Below are 18,818 nucleotides of genomic sequence, written 5' to 3'. Positions count from 1 at the left end.
GGCCTCCTTCAGTCCCATTTGCTCACAACTCATTCATGTCTCTGATGATGCTTAACTCTAGAGTTTTGGAGATAAAGCTTATATTTAGTGGCCCATATGTTATCAAAATAAATAAAAAGCCATAAGGAACACATACTGAGAAAACAAGTCATGAAATCATTTTGAGGTATCTGATAAAAAAAAAAAAAGAGTACTGTTGAGTGCTTCTGATCAAACTCATGCATCGACCCCATTTATATGTTTTAATGGGTCTCTAAAAGATGAATATATAAATAATGTGTAGTTGGTGTGTGTGTAATGTGCTTTTCTGTCTAAGGCCCATGATAACTTTAATTATTTTGATAATGTCTCAGTAACATTAGCACCACAGTTGTATACATACAACTGTATACATACACATGTACACACTGTGTACATGCCTATAGGCACATGGTGATCATGTGTATGTTCACACAAATGAATGTTGTTGACCTACTTCTCTAACTCTTTGTTATTTATGCCATGTTTTGTATTTTACACTTTCATTTTTTTCCCTTTTTGATTAAATTGGCACCTCAGAAATTTTCTGGAGCAGTTGGAAAGGACAAGAATTTTTTTAACAGGCATACCTTACCTGCCTATGTGAGATGTGTCCATGAGTAGAGACTACTTGAAAGTAGGTGCTTCTAGGTCACCCCGCTTGGGCTGTCCCCAAGGACAATTTCATTAAGGTAGCAAAGCAAACTAAAGAAACTAGCAACCAAGCAGTCAAGAGGCAAAGAAACCAAATTCTTTGAGCACTTACTTCCAGGGAGAATATTAGTCCTGAAGATGTGATGCGAGGTATGCAGTGCGTGACACTAACTTGTTTGTATCTACCTTTGTGACAACAGGAACGAGTCAAGAACTAGCAACATTGAAAGGAAACAAACTGTAAGAGATGGACCTAGAAAACGAGATACTCATCTAGAACGTTTTCTCTGCCCTTCCCCTTCCCGTTTTTCGTACTGGAGAGGCAAGGAGGAGAAATTTTATCTAATTTAAATTATGTGCAGTATGCTCAAAGAGAAGTTGACTATACTGAAACTTTACCACAACACTTCTGGTCCTTTCAAGAAAGCTCCACTTCTATGACAACAACAACAACAACAACAAAATTACAAAAAAAATTCCCAAACAGAGCAACACCTCATGAGCTAGAGTTAAATCGGAAGGGAAGGGAAGGGAAGGGAAGGGAAGGGAAGGGAAGGGAAGGGAAGGGAAGGGAAGGGAAGGGAAGGGAAGGGAAGGGAAGGGAAGGGAAGGGAAGGGAAGGGAAGGGAAGGGAAGGGAAGGGAAGGAAGGGAAGGGAAGGGAAGGGAAGGGAAGGGAAGGGAAGGGAAGGGAAGGGAAGGGAAGGGAAGAACCATTCCTGGAGTTCCTGGCAGTTCCAAGTGGCTTGTTGGAGGCAGTGAAAAGGATTTGCTTTAGGCTAATAAGGTAAAGAGGCTACTTGGAAGAGCAGAGCCATCTGTTTCTGTAGAACAGTAGTTAAACGAATTCGCTTGACTGTTTGGATATACCTGTATACCTGCAGAAGACAATGAGAACACTACACTGAGTTACCTGAAGCTCAATTACCCTGGCTAGGCATTTTGGAGTTAATTGGTGAGTCTCAGAGTTTATGGTTTGAACCTCAAGGCTTCAGTGACCTATAAAAGGCAAAATACCTGTCATCATTTTAAGTATTCATTAATTCCTCCTACCTCCACTTAAAAATGAGGAAATTTAGAAAAGGAAAGGGGAAATTAAGTTTTCCATTTCAATTAATCAGAAACATGGGATTATTTCATGTTACACATAGGAATTAAGTTTATGTTTGCCAACATTACAGACTTAAGCTTTCCTATATATTCAGACAAATAAATGATGTAGAGAGTCAAACACATTGTTCATTTAGTGGCTGCTGGTGGTAGGTTCAGCCTGTAGGAGTACAGAAACTGTCCTCATACCAACTGAAATAGGTATATGTCTTTTCAAAGTAGGACTGTTACTGGCACATCATTCATGACTCAGACACGCCATACAGGGCATTGGCTTCTGCTGCATCTGAAGGTGCTTGACATCTCATAGAATAATGCCACAAGATTTTCAAGTTTTCTCTCAGAAAATGATGCACTTTGTATTAGAGCTAACAAATGAAAAGGTCAGTTGACTTGCTTCCTATGAACTTGAATTGAACCTCAACCTTAGAAGACCGGGCATATTAAAGCATAAAGACAGCTGAATGGTAACCAGACAATAGTATTTCCAAAAAACATACATAGACAAATTTAGATATACCAGGTGGGATAACAGTTATTTGTACATTTTGTATTATTTGTGTTACTTTTCACTACCAACAACATAAGTTATGCAGGTCTTTCCAGATAGTCTTTTAATATATCTTTAATGCTTTTTGCTAATCTTAAAAGGTCTATGCAAAATGAACTTGGTAAAAATGTAGATACAGTCTAAAAAATATTAAGTCTCAGTTATGCCTGTCCTTCTTTTGGCAAAACTCGGTGCTATTATTATAGGTTCTACTGAGCTCTTATATTGCATATAATATTTTCATATTTTTGTGACAAAAAAGTGAAAATTTTCATTTGTTTCATGAAAATTGCTACCAATTTTTCAAATATCTCACCATATTAAGTAAGTGAGACAAAAGTCTAGCTAAATATCTATTATTTTTTCCTTATATTGAGCAAACTTGGTTATTCCTTAGTTTGGACCCTTGTTGGCACTGAAGTGAAATACTTTTTGTCTCATTTTTAAAACCTATTTTAACCCAACCAAGTTGCCTTTTTAATCCCCCTTTTCTCTAAGTTGAGAAATACAGCTCTTTCCATCACTTTGGGAATAAAATATGTTTAGTTTAGTTAGAAATGCCAAAGGGGCACTTTCGAGTCTTAATTAATATCACAGATACTTCCTACACATTCCTCCAGTGAAAGGTTGTGCAGAGCAAGTAACTGAATTCCGCATGTCCTGTGGGACTACATGGGGAGCTACACACTCTTCTTTCACACACTGAAAGTCAAATTCTCATTTGCCAGTTTTGTTCCCCATCCTCCAAGGTTTGAAAAGATAAAGCTATAGGTGAAACACTGAGATCTGAATACTGATGATCAAGACTTCTTGGGTAGTATCAACGTAAGGCCTGCAGAATTCATATGGCATCTTTTCTTTTGATATTACATTACTTTTCCAGTTTCTTATGTATTTACTTTATACTATAGACACTGTGGTTTTATTTATTTTGAGACCTAATTAATTGCAAATATAATGTTCTTTTCCCTAACAAGACTAGGGTGTTAACAGTTCAGGTACTATCAGATGTATATGTATATACGTATATATGTGTGTGTGTGTATATAACAGATTATAAGATGTATATGTAATATATTTTTTTAATGTATTGACTGGACAGCATTTTATGTATATGTCTTAATCCTTTTAACTAGCTGACATATGTCTTTGGGATCAGCCACTTCTATTATATATCACACATGAGACATAAACGACTTAAAATGCAATGTCTCTACTTCTGCTCTTGTAATGTTTATCACTTTGAGTTCACTTGATACACTGCCTAGTCTATGTTAAAGCTTCTCTCACTAGCTATCAGTCACACCTTCTAATCCACTCCACTTTGGGATCTAGACTTGCTTTCCATCTGTCCTGGCCTTGGCAAGTATGCTTACAGTCGCAGAATAATGATTTAAGCAAGGTTTACCCATCCTGCAAGGAGAAGCCTTAAATATGATCTGATCTTTAATTTGACTTGACCTCCACAGTCTAGATAACCTGTTTGGCTTTTCCCAACCTATAACCAGAGTGTAAGCTAACACCTAAGTAGTATGGCTGCTAAATGTATAGTCAAATGTTGTATAGATACCATTGTAACAAATTGCCTGAAGTTTTAAAAAGAGCTGTCCAGAATTTGGATTTGCGCAGCTCTCCTGTTCTTAAACACAGGGCTCTGTTTCTTCTCCTTTCACAGAATCACAGAATCACCAAGGTTGGAAAAGACTTTCAAGATTGTTCAATCCAATCATCCACCTATCACCAATAGTACTCGCTAAACCATGTCCCTCAACACAAAATCCAACCATTCCTTGAACACCTCCAGGGTCAGTGACTCAACCACCTCCCTGGGCAGCCCATTCCAGTGCTTGACCACTCTTTCAGAAAAGTAGTATTTCCTAACATCCAGCCTAAATCTCCCCTGGTGCAGCTTGAAGCCATGAAAAATAAAGGGACTAAAAATAAAGGAACTAAAAATGGAAAATTTCTTTGCCCATTCCCATTTCTGGTTCTAATACATCTAACCTACATATGTTAGGTTGGATTAATTTTCAGATGAAGGACTGACCACAGTTGTTGAGTGTACCAATGAGAGTTGAAGCGACAATGACATCTATCTTTCATTGATGTTTTTTGACTAAATTATCCTTACTTCAATGTGTGGAACCTTTTCCTACTTTGGAGAAAGAAGGAATAAAAAACCCCATAAATATTACATCTCACACACCACTTGCTTTATCTGGCCCTTATTGCACGAATAGTACTACAAAGTCACTTTGAAAGAGTGCTATGGACACCAGTGCACATCTTTAAGTCTCCTGGTACTGAGAAATTCAATATCAGTGACAGCCTGGAGGCTTTAGTCAACAGAAGACCCATGGCAAAAGCAATATTGATCAGTCAAGCTGTTCTCTTGCTGTGACCCTCTCTCTGCCTGCTTCAGCCCATCTGCTGGCCTGGGGCTCTCTAGGGACATGTGCTATTGCAATGGCAACAGTTTGTGCCTGATGCTTGGCACCATGGAATCCGCAGTCAGCTGTAACTGAAGGCTGTTCAAGCCATCTAGCAGAAGTGCAGCCTGGAATTGGCCTTGACATAGTAACTCTGGGTGTCACCAACACAAATTGCAGATTAAGCCTGTTTTCATCACTAGATAGCGTCATCTTATTCATTCCATTTTACATGCTATTAACCTAAGAAAACCGAAATTAATTAATCGAAATTAAAAACAATGTTAGCTGGGATTTGCATTGCAGTGATGCTCTAAAATCTTGAGAGAAATGAAGTATTATCAACAGCAACACACCCTAGGATGCCCTCTCTCCTTCCAACCAAGAGAGTAACTCCACATTGCGCAGAACAAATCTAACCAGTTACCAGCATAGCTCTGGAAGGTACTGCCATGTCAGCGTGGCTCTGTGCCTGTGTTGGTCCTGACACAGTGCCACACTGGTATGTCTATGGTCCGTAATGGCTGGGTTAATGCAAAGCCCAAGCCCACTGTAACAAAAATTGTTTTTTATTTTTATTTTTTGTAGATAAAAGGGAGAAAAGACATCCACTATCTTACAGTCATCTACAAAAAGTTTCTGCCTTCCCAAACGCTTAGGGCCTTTAGGAGAAAAGAAACAAACAGACTGACTTCTCCAGTAAATTGTGAAAACATGCCCTTGACTGCTGCAAAGGTTCCCCAGTAAAACACAGCTGGATGGTTGCCAGTGAAGCCTTAGCACAGTAGTTGGCTAGGGAACAAGGGTGCCCTGGCAACCACACGTTAGTAAGGATGCTGCATAATCTTTAGCAAACTGTTGTGTACTAAGCCTGAGGGTGAAGGGGGGGAAAGTCTGCTTCCCAGTGATTTACAGTAGGAGTTGCTGCAAAGCAGCAAGGGAACACTGTCTCCATGGATTGAAAGCAATGGTATAGTGATGGAGCATTAAAAGTTTCTGGCTAAAGAACTTTAAACAATTTTGCAGGTGTACTTACTCTTTCTTGTATCTGTTCAAAGTTACAAAATGAGGCAATGGTTTTCATCATGGGATGGAAGATCTAAGGGAAGATCACATCGACTCCTTTTAAGAAAAAAAAATAAAGCTTATGGAGGGAAAGGGAGAAAATCCAGGTTATGAAAGGTAATTGCTTCAAAGTGCACTGACATCTTTTTGATCTGTGATTTAGTTTTGCAGCCTTCAACTCTTCCTTTGTGTAAGTAAGTGTGCACTAGTGCACTGGGAACAGTCATATGTTTGATATAGGTAGATGTCTTCTCTTGCTCTCTAAGAACCTCATCAGGTCAATTCTTGCATTCTGAGGAAGCAAGGTAGTCTCTCTTCAGAAAACTACTATACCACTGCCACCACCTCCCCCACCACAGCCTAAAACTTTCCAGGAGATATCATTCTTAAATGCTTACACAAATGCAGACTCCTGAGAAAAATACCAGGGATCAAACTATTATCTTAAAATACCAGTGGTGCTTGCAGCCACTAAGAACTATGGCCACGTGCGTTCATTAATTCTGCCTGCTATTGACAACCCAAAATCTACAGCAGCTCTTTGTGAGGTTCAGGTGAGGTCTGGTGACTTCCAACATCCTGCACATGCATTTAGCTGGTGGCTCCTTTATGTGATAGGAACAGCCACTGCTAAGTAGCAGATGTGATTCCATCACAAGAGATTCTAGTTCATTGGGCAGTGGAACAAATTCTGGAGCAAATCTCGTGTATTTCACAACAATGGTGTATATATTATTGCAAGGTATTAGCTAATATTTATGAAGTATTTGAAATTCTCAAAGGAATTGTAAAGTTGCTATAGGCATTATCATTGTTATAATAACTGATAGGAAAATATTGTGTTTTATACATAAATGCTAATTTTGTTTTGTTTCATCTCTTATGAGTATCTATGTGCTTTGTGAAATTCATTGTGTATTTTTCTGTGTGTCCTTTGATGTCTAGGAACTTTATAGTGATCTTAGATATTGATATTTTTTTTTTAAGTCTTTTCATGCAGACCTTTAGGTGAGGTTTGCTAATGGTATGCACATTTGTTTGAGTTAAACACTTTAATGCTAGGGGAGGAGATCAGTTTGACATGGAATTCAACTGCTTTTGTGTTTTTTTTTTAAGGAGAAAAGGACTGATGGATTCAAGAGTATTTGACTATATCTGGTTGACTGAACTGTTTCCTCAATGAAGTATTCATTCAGTCAATGTTCTAAGGGTTAAGAAAACAGAAATCCACAGTTTTTAGTGAGTTGTTGTTATGTACGTTGCCAGGGGAACTGTAGCTGGAATGTTGAAATGTGTTGTTTCTCCCCAAACCCACAGGAGTGGAGCTTAAGTGTGTTGGTGTACTCTAATCCTTGCAATTAGCTTCTATGTGGTGAGGGGCTTATGGAACTGAATACGTTAGTTAGTAACACCAGGCAACATTCCCACCATTCTGGTTGGAACATACTCAATACTTATGTGAATTACAATTTAAAGCAGAAAATGAAGTATATTAAAAGCCTCTCTTACTGCTTCTCCCTGAACATTGACTTCTTTTAGTAATACACACTATAGAAAATAAAGATCTTCAAGGAACATTCCTTAAGACTTAGATAGGAGAAATCATGAGGTTGATTGATCTTGACACAGGTTTGTGTTGCCTTACTCTCACACAATTTTACCAGTGTATACTTGGATGAAGTTCTATTGAAAATAACTGACAATAGAGGAAACAAATTTTAACTGTGTTTCCATTTTAATTATCAGGCTTATGGACTGCCAACAACTCTGTCTGCAGAAAATCTAATCAAACTCTCTTCATTGCCAGATCAACTGCTGTAAGAAAAATCTATATCTATATATCTCTAGAGTTCTACTGTGACTTAGATCCTTCAAGAAATCGGGAACAATTTTGAGGTCCAAACCATTCCAAACCTCTCCATCACACCATTACTCTCAGCTATTGGTCCTTGGCTGCCACCATGCTTTTCCTCAAGTGGCCTGCTAGCAGCACCTAGTTGAGCTAAACCTAGCTGAGCAGCACTCAGGCCCTGTTTAAGTCAAATATTTTTCAAAGCAGAAACTGATCCACATCTTGGTTTATGCATTTATTTTGCTATGTGGTAGATCTGCTTTTTGTTTTGTATATGTACATTCTCCTATCACTCAACATAATTTTTTCTTACTGCCCAAGATAAATTAGCCATTTCTAATTCCAATGGACATGGAAAACAAAGATTACTTCCTCTTTTGCAGTTGTCCTCCAAACATTTCAAAGCCCTGTCTTTTCCTTTCTGTAGACTGAACAGTGCTTTCCCAAATCATGGTTTCTAAACACCTGATTACTCTTACTGCCTTCTGTGACTCCAAAGGAGGAATGGCATCCTGGGCAATGGCTCCTGTGACAGACTACAAGTCTTCATCTGATCAGTGCAGAGGTAGATTACAAACATTTTATCCATGTAAACCCTGTGTATACATGCTACTGTAACATTTCTTTTTTTTGTTTGTTTCTGCCTCAGTACAAAGACACTGACTACCAGGCTTTCTGCATTCATATAAAACAGCAAACTTACTCTTTCAGTAAGTCCTGGGATCTCCATCCTCCAGTTGTCCAAACTAATGATCGTCTGAACTGAAGAACAAGGAAGGAGACTGGTTCACTCTTCTGTCTTCCACAGCCCATTATCTCAAAGCTTTCTTCAAACTCTAAAATTCATAGCAAGTAGAAAACCAGATCCACATGATCAGCAATAAGAAATCTAGGGAAAAGAATTTAGGTCTTCTATCAAAGGGCAGAAGCCAAGGGTCCTATTTTCACTATGATCAGAACAAGTGGATGGTGCTGAAGGTAACCTGGGAGTGCTAACCACTAGTTCACATTTCCCAACCACAGTGCTGGCACCATTTGCATGAGACTTCCTGATGAAAATAATGTTTTCAAATAAAAAAGACATAAAATCCTGATCTACGATTTCTGTGCTCTTTTGCTCCATGTCATTTGATTCTGTGAGGCAAAGAAGGGCAACTCAAGAAGCATAAAATTTTGGTTTATTCTCTTACCATCATTTATGCTTCAAGGCAGCACTGAGGTGCATTGGCAAAAGCCAAACATGGCTTTCCTGCACTCTGCCTGGCAGAGGTTTGTACCAGACTTATCTACATTTTTGTTTAAGCAATTTCTTTAGATATCTAAACTTTCTAAATTGAACTCAAAACAGAAGCTCTGATACGAGTTCAGTCTGCTATGTAGAAAACAACCTACAAAATGCAGAGGGAAATTGTAACCAAAGTTCTGCACTCAGAATAATTAATTCTGCAATGGGTACTAAACTCCAGAATCCTAACAATACATGAGGCACTCCTTACCTTGTTTTGTTTCTTGCCATTTGCAAAAAAACGGGAAGAAACAAAATGAGCAAAAAATTGCCTTTTCCCTTTTATGAGATACAGGAAACTCTTTTGTTTTGGCACTGCTTCTATTTGTCATTCACAAAGTTTGTTTTTCTCTCAAGTTTTTTGGGAGCTTTTTATTTCCTGTCAGAGTGTGGAGGAGAAAGCTGTTCTCGTCTGTAAGTTATGCGCCCCTTACAGTGCCCCTTAGTTACACAGCACAAGGAAAAGAGAAACAGAATCCATGGCATCATGCAGAAATGCCGCACTATATAGTTTGCCCTGGTTAAACATTTCCAGAAAGGGAATGAGACAACACTGGAGATCCCAAACGTCTTTTGGCCATTGTGCTGCAGGGAATGCAGGCATTTTGGGTTAAACATTCTGAAGGAGTGCTGGATTCTGGGCAAATTTGATTTCAGATCTGAGCTGCATAAGTTAGAATTATTTCCCATTTGTAACACTAAAACAGTGTCTCCTCCGTGCCCGAAAATGGTATCTGGTGCCCTGAAAAGAGATACTCAGATGGTGTGGGAGAGCTTCTGTTCAATTTAGTCAGATTTCACTTACCTTTCTTAATCTTTATCCACACAAGTGTGCTTGCAAAATAATGCACAAAGTCTTGCACGTACTGATATTTGTTTTCTAGTACGTAACTCTGTCATTTTCCCTTGTGCTTTGGGTATTCAGAGAGATGTCAAGCTGGAAAGGAAAAAAAAAAAAAAAAGGCAATTTAATCACATTTTACAAATCCTCCAAGAGGAAAGCTTTGCATATTTGGACAAAGTCTGAGATTTCTCACTTGGTTCTCCTTACCCATTTTTTATTCTCTTTATCTTGTTATGAAGTGTACTGGTGAAGGAAGCTGAGTGTTGAATCCAGTCAGCTCCTTACAGCTGCAGGGGTTTTCTGAATTATACTTAGTGCATTCACGGACAGCAGTCCCTCATCTAACAGCAGGATACACCAAATCACTGGATCAGGACAGCAGCTTACATGAAATTTGAATGCATCTTGTGACTTGTGTTTGTTGCTTTTTCTTTGCTAGCAGTATTTGAACGTCCCTCGTTCCTATGCATATGCCTGAACAACTCACCTTCAAGATTACTTTATCATGTTTATATTTATTCTCTTTAAAGCATCATGCATTATTTAAAGTTTCAAGGACTTTTCAAAACTGACATCACTGACAAACTCCATGCAAATTGCTGGACAGTACAGCATCTTTTGGCTGTGCATTAAACTGCGAGACAACAGGATTGTAACAGTGTAAACAGGAAAAAAAAAAAACAACACTGAAAGCATACGTTGTTAATATGGTAGCAATAAATATGTTTCTACAGCAAAGTTACTCTTGGTTAATAGAAAAGCCCTTTTCTGATCTGTAAGTAATGTTACTGTAAACTAAGAATTATAGTCTATCTGCTGTTCTGTCAATTAATAACTTTCTTTCTGTTATGTTCAATTAATTAGTTATTGGAAGTAGAGCGAGGAAAGGATCTGTGCAATGAATCAAACCTTTCAGCACACTCAGCTGCTGGGGATGGGGGCATACATCTTCCTTTTCTGCAGCTATGTGGAGCAACAACAACAAGCGCCGAGCCCGTGGCCTTTGGTTAGCCTCTGCATTTTTACACTAGGATTTGTTCAGTTGACATAAAATGGTAGCTGAGGCATTCCAAACCATCACTACAGGAGGCCTCTACAGGGGAAAACACAGACCCTAAACATGCTCCCCCGAGCCCTCCTAACCAGGTTCAAAGAATGCAGTTTTAACTACTGCTCAGAAGAAACCCCCACCAACTTGTGCAGAGGCCACCCTCTGCTCACAAAACCTAGTCCCTTCCCCGCAGGCATTTGGGATCCTTTGAAATGGAAAATTTATGCTGTACTGAAATAGTTCATACTATAATAAACAACTAGTGCCATCATTCTGCTGGTATTCAAAGCGCAATTAAATCTCATGTGAGTACAACATTTGGGGTGCAGAGGTGGAGCTGTGGGGTGCAGTCAGCTCACCCCGACATATTTTTTCCCAGCAGAGCAGAATTTACTGCCATCTCCCTCACTTGCTTGCCTTGCAGAGAAACCCCCTCCCCCTCCCCATGGTTACATGGGGCACGGGGGCTGGTGGGGGATTATATAACTTATAGGTCAATTTGTTGTTTGGGCAGAAGCACTGCAAGAATGTGGTATGTTGGCCGAAGCTGTTTGTTTGCTTAAGTTCTCAGAGTTCAATGAGGTCATTTTCTCATCTTCCCTGTGTTTTCTGTATTTTCCACAGACCTGCCAGCCTCAAACAACACCCTCTTTCTTCGCATTAGAAATGGAAACACGTCCTCTGCAGGAATTTTCCACTTAATAGCTCCTGCTTTCCTACCGGGGGCCTCAGTGCACCACCACTGCAATGCTGTATTTCTTTCCACTGCAGTTTGACATTTTGCAGCCAGAACAACGAGCAGCATTCACTCCATCCTGCTTTTTGAAAAACATATCTCTACAGGCACACAGAAAGCACCCGGTGCAGCCATCACCACAGGAAAATGGCAGAGGTATTTAAGCATCATTACAGGTCACAAAGGATGTGGCATTGTCTCAGAATACTGATCTTTTATACAGTCTCTTTTCCTTGCTCCTCCATTCTCCCCCTCAACCCTTTTACACATACACACACACTAAAGCCTCTGCCCTGCTCTCCTATTACAAGCCAGGCTCGTGTTCTACACTTGATTATAATTGTTTGCCTTTGTGAATTATTTCCTTTGCATAATGTTTGCAAACTGTATATCAGGTTCTGATATTGCGACGAGCAGAAATGCAGACTGCAGGTAATCTCCATGGTAAACAAGGAACCTGCTTTAAAATGTGCCGAGTGACCTGTCAGAAAGCAGCAACATTTGCAAACTGTTTACTGCTAAGATGCAATGATGTGGTCTGAAATGCAGCAAGCTAAGGACTGGAGCAAAATGGGATCTCAGAGAGTCGGTCAAGCACGACATAGAGTATTTTCTTTTTAGTATTATTATTATTTTTAAAGCTTGAGCTTTATTATAAATTATTAAAATGTAATTTCCCTTTGCTGTTTCTGTGAAGTATTTGTATATTCCTTTACAGAAAGATAAATGTCTGGAGGTAAACATCATTTATAGCTGGAAGGAGGGTTTCCCCTGTCTGCGTAGTGGTAGAGTCTCAGACAGCAAGGTCCCAGTAGGTCAGACTGGCACACTGAATTGAGTATCAAATGAAACTGGTATTCTGGAAAAAGGGTGGAAAGAGGAAGAGGGGTGTTAGTAAGGAGGTTGTTCAGGCCAGGAGGGTGGGCTACAGAAAGACAACGAGGAAAAAAATAGGATTGATGATTTGCAGGACACCTAGGGTATTTCTTTCAGGGGGTATTACTTCCACTTTTAACCAGGAACAAGAGCTGGTAGAAAAAAAAAAAACAAAACGGCAGGAGCTGACAGCTTTGTGCTGATCAAAGGGAAGTAGCACTGAATGCCTGCCTTTGCTAGCTATTTATTAGAAAGAGAGAAGGGCTCCTTTGCCATTCTACTTGGGAGAGAAGGGATTAAAGATCAAAAAAGAAGGGAACTGACCTGACTTCTTTGTTCAGAAAATATTTCTTTTTTCCTTTTTTTTTTTTTTCTTTCCTCCTGCATGTCATGCTGTCCACTATAAGACAAAAACACCCTTTCTTTTCAGTGTTGCCGCCTTTCTTTACTCATTGAGCAAAATTTCTGGTGATGAACAATTCCTGCAGCATCTTTTTTTTTTTTATGTTAAAGGAGGCCCCCCTTGAGAAAACTTAGTTAACTGTCTTTTAGCCTGATTAACCTAGGAAATAAAGTTTGAATGCACAGCTGGGATTCTATTAGGATCATCAGTTCACACAGATAACAGCAAAAGGTGTTAAAATGCACTTCACTGGTGCAAGTGATCTCATGTTGTAAAAATGATTATCCCCAGCAGAACAGGGAAGGATTAAGGGGCCACATCTACATCTGGGGAACTCTGTAAGTGTTATATTAGCATTAATACATGTATTGATCACAGACACAAAATAAGCACATAAGGATGGTAGCAAATGGCACAGCGCATTAAACCTGCTCTAAAGTCAGTGAAATGTGAGCATCTTTATTCCTAGAATCGCAACAAAGCTGTTAAGCAGTTTCAATAAAACTGGCGAATGCCTGCTTGTATGACTGTGGATCATTGTGGATTACCTGCCATGTAAAAACTGTTATCAAAATAAGACTCTCTCATTGCAGAGATTTTGAAGAATTGTGGGGTAAATTTGGTATTCTGCCTGTAAACCGAATGAACAACATACTTCCCCTGAATTTCATCACAGTGGCTCAACTGCTCATCTATATTCTCCAAACATGTCTGTTACATGGACCAGAAGAGAACTGCTGCTTCTCATTGTGGATAAGACTGAGACTAGATGACTGTGCAAGCAAGGCTGAGGTAGACATTTAAAAAAATAAACAGTGTTGACCAGACATTTGAATAACTCAGCAGTGAAGTGAATAGAACAAATAGAACAGAATAAACAGAACAGTTGGAAGGCACCTTCAAAGATGATCTAGTCCAACTGCCTGATCACTGTAGGGCTAAGTAAAAGCACTGAGAGCATTAAAAGTGGGTATAAAGCATTGAAGGCATTGTACAGGAAGGCATGGGGCATCAACTGCCTCTCTAGGAAGCCTGTTCTAGAGTGTGACCACCTTCACAGTAAAGAAATACTTACTAACACCCCCTGAACATCCCTGGTGCAGCTCTGTGCCATTCCCACACATCCTGTTGAATTCATCTGAATACTAAATTCTGTTTCAACTTAAGAGCTACCACAAGCATCAAAATGATACATAACTAAATATGCATGATTTTAAAGCAAAATTTTTGATACCAAAATTAGGCTAGCAGTTGAAATACATGGAAAAAATCACCAGGGTCTTTTCTGATCTACCACCTTTAGCACTACGCAAACAAATTCTTAAATGAAGCAAGTCCTCAAATGGAAATTAAAAATGTGAATCTCAAAAAAAAGTTATCATGTTTGTGCTGTAATCTTTCAGCTATGCTATTTATTGACAATCACCATACTAGCACAGCATACAGGAAAGCTTTGGTAAAAACTACTTTAGCACCATGGTAAATGGTGAGAGCGAGACAAATTATTGACTTTACTGCTAAAAATATTATAGTTACACATGTTCAAATCTTGTCAAGCAGTTGCCTCTTTCATTCCTGTATTAAAGATTTCTTTTAGTGGATATTTGAAATATTGTATGTGTCTATCACCACAGCAGTGACATTTGTTATTTTGCTCATCAAAATGTCACCTGCCTATCAAGACAGCTAGAGTAAGTAGGAGTGGGAACTCTCATGGAGTCATACCCAGGCTTTTTTCTGCCAGCAGATGTATTACGAGAGGCACTTTCACTGGCATGGAATAGCAACAGAAGTTAGCTTTCCTGACTGCAAAATTAAAGGAATTAGCAGTTGCCTCAAAAAGATGTTTTAGAAATTGCTCCACAACATTAAGGGAGGGGTAGTGGGACTGTTGGACCAGCCAGTTCCTGACAATAGAGGATTGTTCTCATAGTAGTTCATATTTGTAAAGGACTTTGAAGATGAAGAGGACTCTGTAAATGCTTTTTAAGTACTATAGCATTTTGAACATTCTTAACTAGAACACTTGGTTGTTCTAAAAATCTGAAGAAAACCTTAGCCAAGGGCCTAGTAAGAGCCAGGTGACAAAAGAGACAAGCAATAAGGATGCTAGATAAGTGGAAAGCAAATTCTAAACAGTAAGGTAAAGACAAAATGAAAACCCAAGCCTATAAAAATACAGTTTTTCAGAAATGAGACCATTATGACAAATGATCAACAGAGTTTAAAATACACTGTGTTTCTCCACCTACCCCTTAGTAGATCTTAAGTACCCTTCAATGCCTTGGAGTCAGATTTCACGCCAAAATGTCTGTGTTACTAGTTTTGCAAGTGCTACCACTAATTGAAACCACGTAATACTGCAGTTCTAAAATAAGGCAGGCAGGGCATCCCTGCTGAAAAGCTACCCAGCAGGACAAACCCTTTGTTCTCTTCTAAAACGAACTAGTTCAAGGAAATGTTGTCTAAATCATTACAACTAAATGTATGCCGAATTTCCTCCATACCATCCCCCCACCTATAATTTTCCTTGTTAGTTATCAAAGGACTTCACTTTTCTTGTCAACTGCAAAAATGGTTTTAATATGCACACTTGTCATTTCTAGGTGTATAAATTTTGCTTTTGCAGAGATCTTACATGGCACATATTGTTATCACCTGTGGGTAGGGTGGTTAATTAGCAGAGTCCAAGTCCTATTTTATTTCATTTATACCAGAGTAATTTAAACTAGGAAAATGATCACAAGCACACTCAGTAATTTAACTCGCTCCTTTCAAGGCTGATTTAGTAATTATATTTTAGTTGACTGTGTTCAAGCTTTTACACTGCTTGTTTTCCTCAACCACGTAGTCTCTCCCCCTTCCCAGCTCCCCGTCACCCTGGCTCTTTGTCTTTCTGGATAGTGTTAGCTGCATTCATTTAAGAAATTAGAAAATTGCAGCTGTCATTATTTTGTTGATTGTAAGATCTACAATATGCAAAAAGAGTTAGGTGTGCTGGTGTTTTGCTTCCCCACGTATTTTCAGCAGTACTTCCATTTGACCTAAAAGAACAGGGTAACAGACAGACCTCTGTTGTCAGGGCTGGGATGTCCGTGTGGATCACCACCGCGTGTACACATGAACATCCCTTGACACCTGGTTTTTTAAACCTCAAACGCCACCCTCATTGTTATTAGAAGTCACTGAGCAACATGTACGAACACCAGTGGAATGGGTAATATGGCTGTGGCCTAGACCTGAAGTGCCCCAATTAAAGAATGCTTCCAGTCAGTGAATGGAAAAACTGATAGTTGGGTGTAAATGGTAACTTGCAAATACCTGATTTGCAAGCTTGATATCGAAGGCCTTACCCACAGTCTTCCCCTTTTAAATCTATCATTTTGGACACTGACTTAGGAGGATTTTCTGGGATGTAATGACTTACAGAATCTTTTTTTTTTCCTCTTTTTTTTTTCTCCAAACAGACATTAGGAAAAATAAGCCTGTAGTAATATCAAGATTCCAGAAAAAGACTGTACAGTTTTTCAGTTGAAATTGTAAAGTAGTAGACAAATAGGTAAGCACTTCCTTTCCAGTACTCCCAAAGGCCCGACCTTAACTGATGCTAAATGATACTCAATTAACCATGTTCTTATCACAAATACACAATACAATTAAATCATCTTATAAACTCCTACCAGTTTATGGATGTCTGCTACAGATTACAAACCAAAGATCAAACTTTTAAGATTTATTCATATTGGAAAATATTTTTGAATATGCTTTTCCTTGACTAAAAATTTTTACTTCAATATATCAAACAATGTGGTATGTACAAAAAAATCTTTCCTGAACATTGGCTATCTCATTTGTGGGGAAGCACAAATCTTAATAGTGACATCACTTGTAATTTAGACAGCTTGTGGCAATGTAGTTATTTTTTTCCTTGAGTCCAGGCCTTTGGAGACACACTGTTTAGTCTTTGAGTAATGGGAAACCTTTTGTGGAATATGGAATTTCTGAGGGGAAGGAAAGGGTTTTCTTTAAAACAAGAAAAACGTCTGTGGAATTTGTTTGAACATACAATCTGTGATTAATGATTCTCTATTCATTAAAAAACTGTAGCTCCCGTTAAGTCATTAACTGAAAAAAATAAGAATTACGCCTAAAAAATCCAAGGATCAACCTTTTTTCTGGTCAGTGAAAACAAAGGGTACTGTAGCACTATTACCTCAAATTTTGAGGAAGAAGCCTGATATTTTATTGCTTTCTCTGTACTTTACTAAAGACAATTCCTGAACTCTGCCAAGGGTTGCACATTGCTTGTCTAGGTTAATGGGTGAGTTATCAGAATGCAAGATATATGTCAGCAATCAAAGAATTAATGAGCAGAATTTTGAAAGCTGAGGAAGCCTTTGCACATCCCCAAAATAGAGAGAAATCTGTTCTTGAATCTTCTGGAGTGAATTGTTAGGGCATCTGCTGCTATGCTTAAAGCAGAGTGAATAGACAAAGAGGTTCAGATGCATGAGCTATGCTTAATCACCAAATAATAACAAAAAGGAACTCCTTAAAAACCCTCTATGAGATCACACTCAAATTAGCTACACATTCAAGTTTTAGAGCAACAATTTCCTCATTTCTATTTATGGGAAAATTGTAGTATTTGTACCAGCCACAGAACTTCCTGCATCACATGGCACAGATGATTTTCTAATTGACTCACCCTCTGTATTTCTTCATCCATGGTCCCATAGCAGATTTTTTCACCGTGGAGCTCAGAGAATGTAAAGCTCTTTTCAAGGTCCCCTCCTGGATAACATCTGGGTGTGAAGAACAGAAAAATTAGCAGAACTTTCTTGATGCCTAAAAAAGTGTTTTGCCTTTGAGACTTTATGCATTAATCTGAGCTGTATCTATCTGCTTACTGCTTTTTTCACAGTGAACAGTGACAGAAGGATGGACAAGAATTTGATTTTTATGCAGTTCTTTTCACACTGAAGTTATTCCACTAGATGTAGGCAAGCAATGAGCCTTGTCAGAGGCTGTTAAGTGTGTTTACTGGATAAGCAGAATAGAGCAGTCAATTTGTGGTTAATGATAATTTTCATAAAGCTCCAGACAATGACAGCTTGTTTCAATGGGATAGTAGAAAAAACTTGGCGGGAGACTCAAGGGATAACAGTATATCCCCCATTTTTTTTCTTCTTTCCTCTCTCACCAAAAATCTTTAGTTCTTGGAACCAAGGGAGTAGCAACCTGAATTTTGCCTTTCATCTCCTCCTTAATGTGCCTTTTTCTCATTCAGTCAGATATAAAATACTACACTTCACTGCATAAATGATGAAATATTGCAGGGGCGTATTTCAATGGTATTAGATGCCTAAACATGTAGTTAGGAGCACAGCAGGAATTTTCAAAGGAGAAAGCAAGAAGGTAGTCAATGCGAAATAGGAGTGTTTCTGTTCTTTTTCAACTGTTCACGTGACTTCAAACAAACAGAACCAGAAACATCTTGCTGTATTTCCTCCTAAGAGTCACTGGTCCAACAGCCATTTCTACAGGAGCAGGGCTGAATCATTTTGGTTAAATTAAGAGGAAGCTTGAATAATAATCAGAAGCAGTGGAGCTTCTATTTCTGAAGAGGTACTGGGCCCATTCAAGTTTACATTGTTTACTACAGAACAAGACCCATCTCTGGCACTCATGGTAGAAGCCCCTGAGAACATGGCAGAAAGGTTACATGTGAGGCTCCCAGATAACAGTGTGCTAGTGATACATGCTTGAATTCTGGGCATTGAGAAAAATACAGTTAGGTTCAAAAAAGCTCAGACCAGCACCAATTACTCTACAAATCCAAAGAATTATAGGTTGCTGCCTGAACTATTTCTGTCAAATAGTTTGACACTAATTAATACTAGAAGTCTCTTCAGATAAAGTTATTCCGTTTTGGATGGAGCTCTC

General features: G+C 38.8%; 1 protein-coding gene and 2 long non-coding RNA genes across 23 annotated transcripts in view; 2 read left to right on the top strand and 1 right to left on the bottom strand.

The window, feature by feature from the left end:
* Positions 1-1,202, top strand: part of LOC104912564 (uncharacterized) — a 228,954-nt gene extending 227,752 nt beyond the window's left edge. Inside the window, exon 18 of the long non-coding RNA XR_014885408.1 lies at positions 873-1,202. This is a non-coding gene — a long non-coding RNA (uncharacterized LOC104912564). The remainder of the gene's footprint in view (positions 1-872) is intronic.
* Positions 1-18,818, bottom strand: part of LOC104912568 (uncharacterized) — a 98,041-nt gene that overhangs the window by 25,255 nt on the left and 53,968 nt on the right. For 8 of the 19 annotated variants that reach the window (XR_014885403.1, XR_014885402.1, XM_085232592.1 and 5 more), the window contains 5 exons: positions 17,581-17,677; positions 9,768-9,899; positions 8,381-8,513; positions 5,797-5,882; positions 785-886 (listed from right to left, as the gene is read on the bottom strand). Coding sequence is in view for 7 of the 19 variants with exons in the window: in XM_085232592.1 (XP_085088718.1) it covers positions 785-886; positions 5,797-5,847 (153 nt within the window). In the remaining 12 variants the exon portion in view is untranslated. Of the gene's footprint in view, positions 1-784; positions 887-1,541; positions 1,671-5,796; positions 5,883-8,380; positions 8,514-9,767; positions 9,900-17,580; positions 17,678-18,818 lie in introns of those variants that run through there. The other 11 variants (XR_014885397.1, XR_014885400.1, XR_014885401.1 and 8 more) reach the window with 3 other exon arrangements.
* On the top strand, positions 1,635-14,164 carry LOC146543619 (uncharacterized). Of its 3 annotated transcripts, XR_014885410.1 has the most exons (6): positions 1,635-2,164; positions 5,819-5,942; positions 7,572-7,642; positions 8,105-8,242; positions 10,671-10,812; positions 11,482-14,164. It is a non-coding gene; the product is annotated as an uncharacterized LOC146543619 (long non-coding RNA). The 3 variants fall into 3 exon arrangements; XR_014885409.1 differs by lacking the exon at positions 1,635-2,164 and having other exon boundaries at positions 5,795-5,942; XR_014885411.1 differs by lacking the exons at positions 1,635-2,164; positions 10,671-10,812; positions 11,482-14,164 and adding an exon at positions 8,327-8,451 and having other exon boundaries at positions 5,795-5,942.

The sequence above is a fragment of the Meleagris gallopavo genome, chromosome 11, assembly GCF_905368555.1.
Source record: "Meleagris gallopavo chromosome 11, MGAL_WU_HG_1.1, whole genome shotgun sequence".
Taxonomy (NCBI): Eukaryota; Metazoa; Chordata; class Aves; order Galliformes; family Phasianidae; genus Meleagris; species Meleagris gallopavo.
Note: the sequence above shows the minus strand (reverse complement) of the source record. Positions and strands in the feature narration are given on the sequence as shown.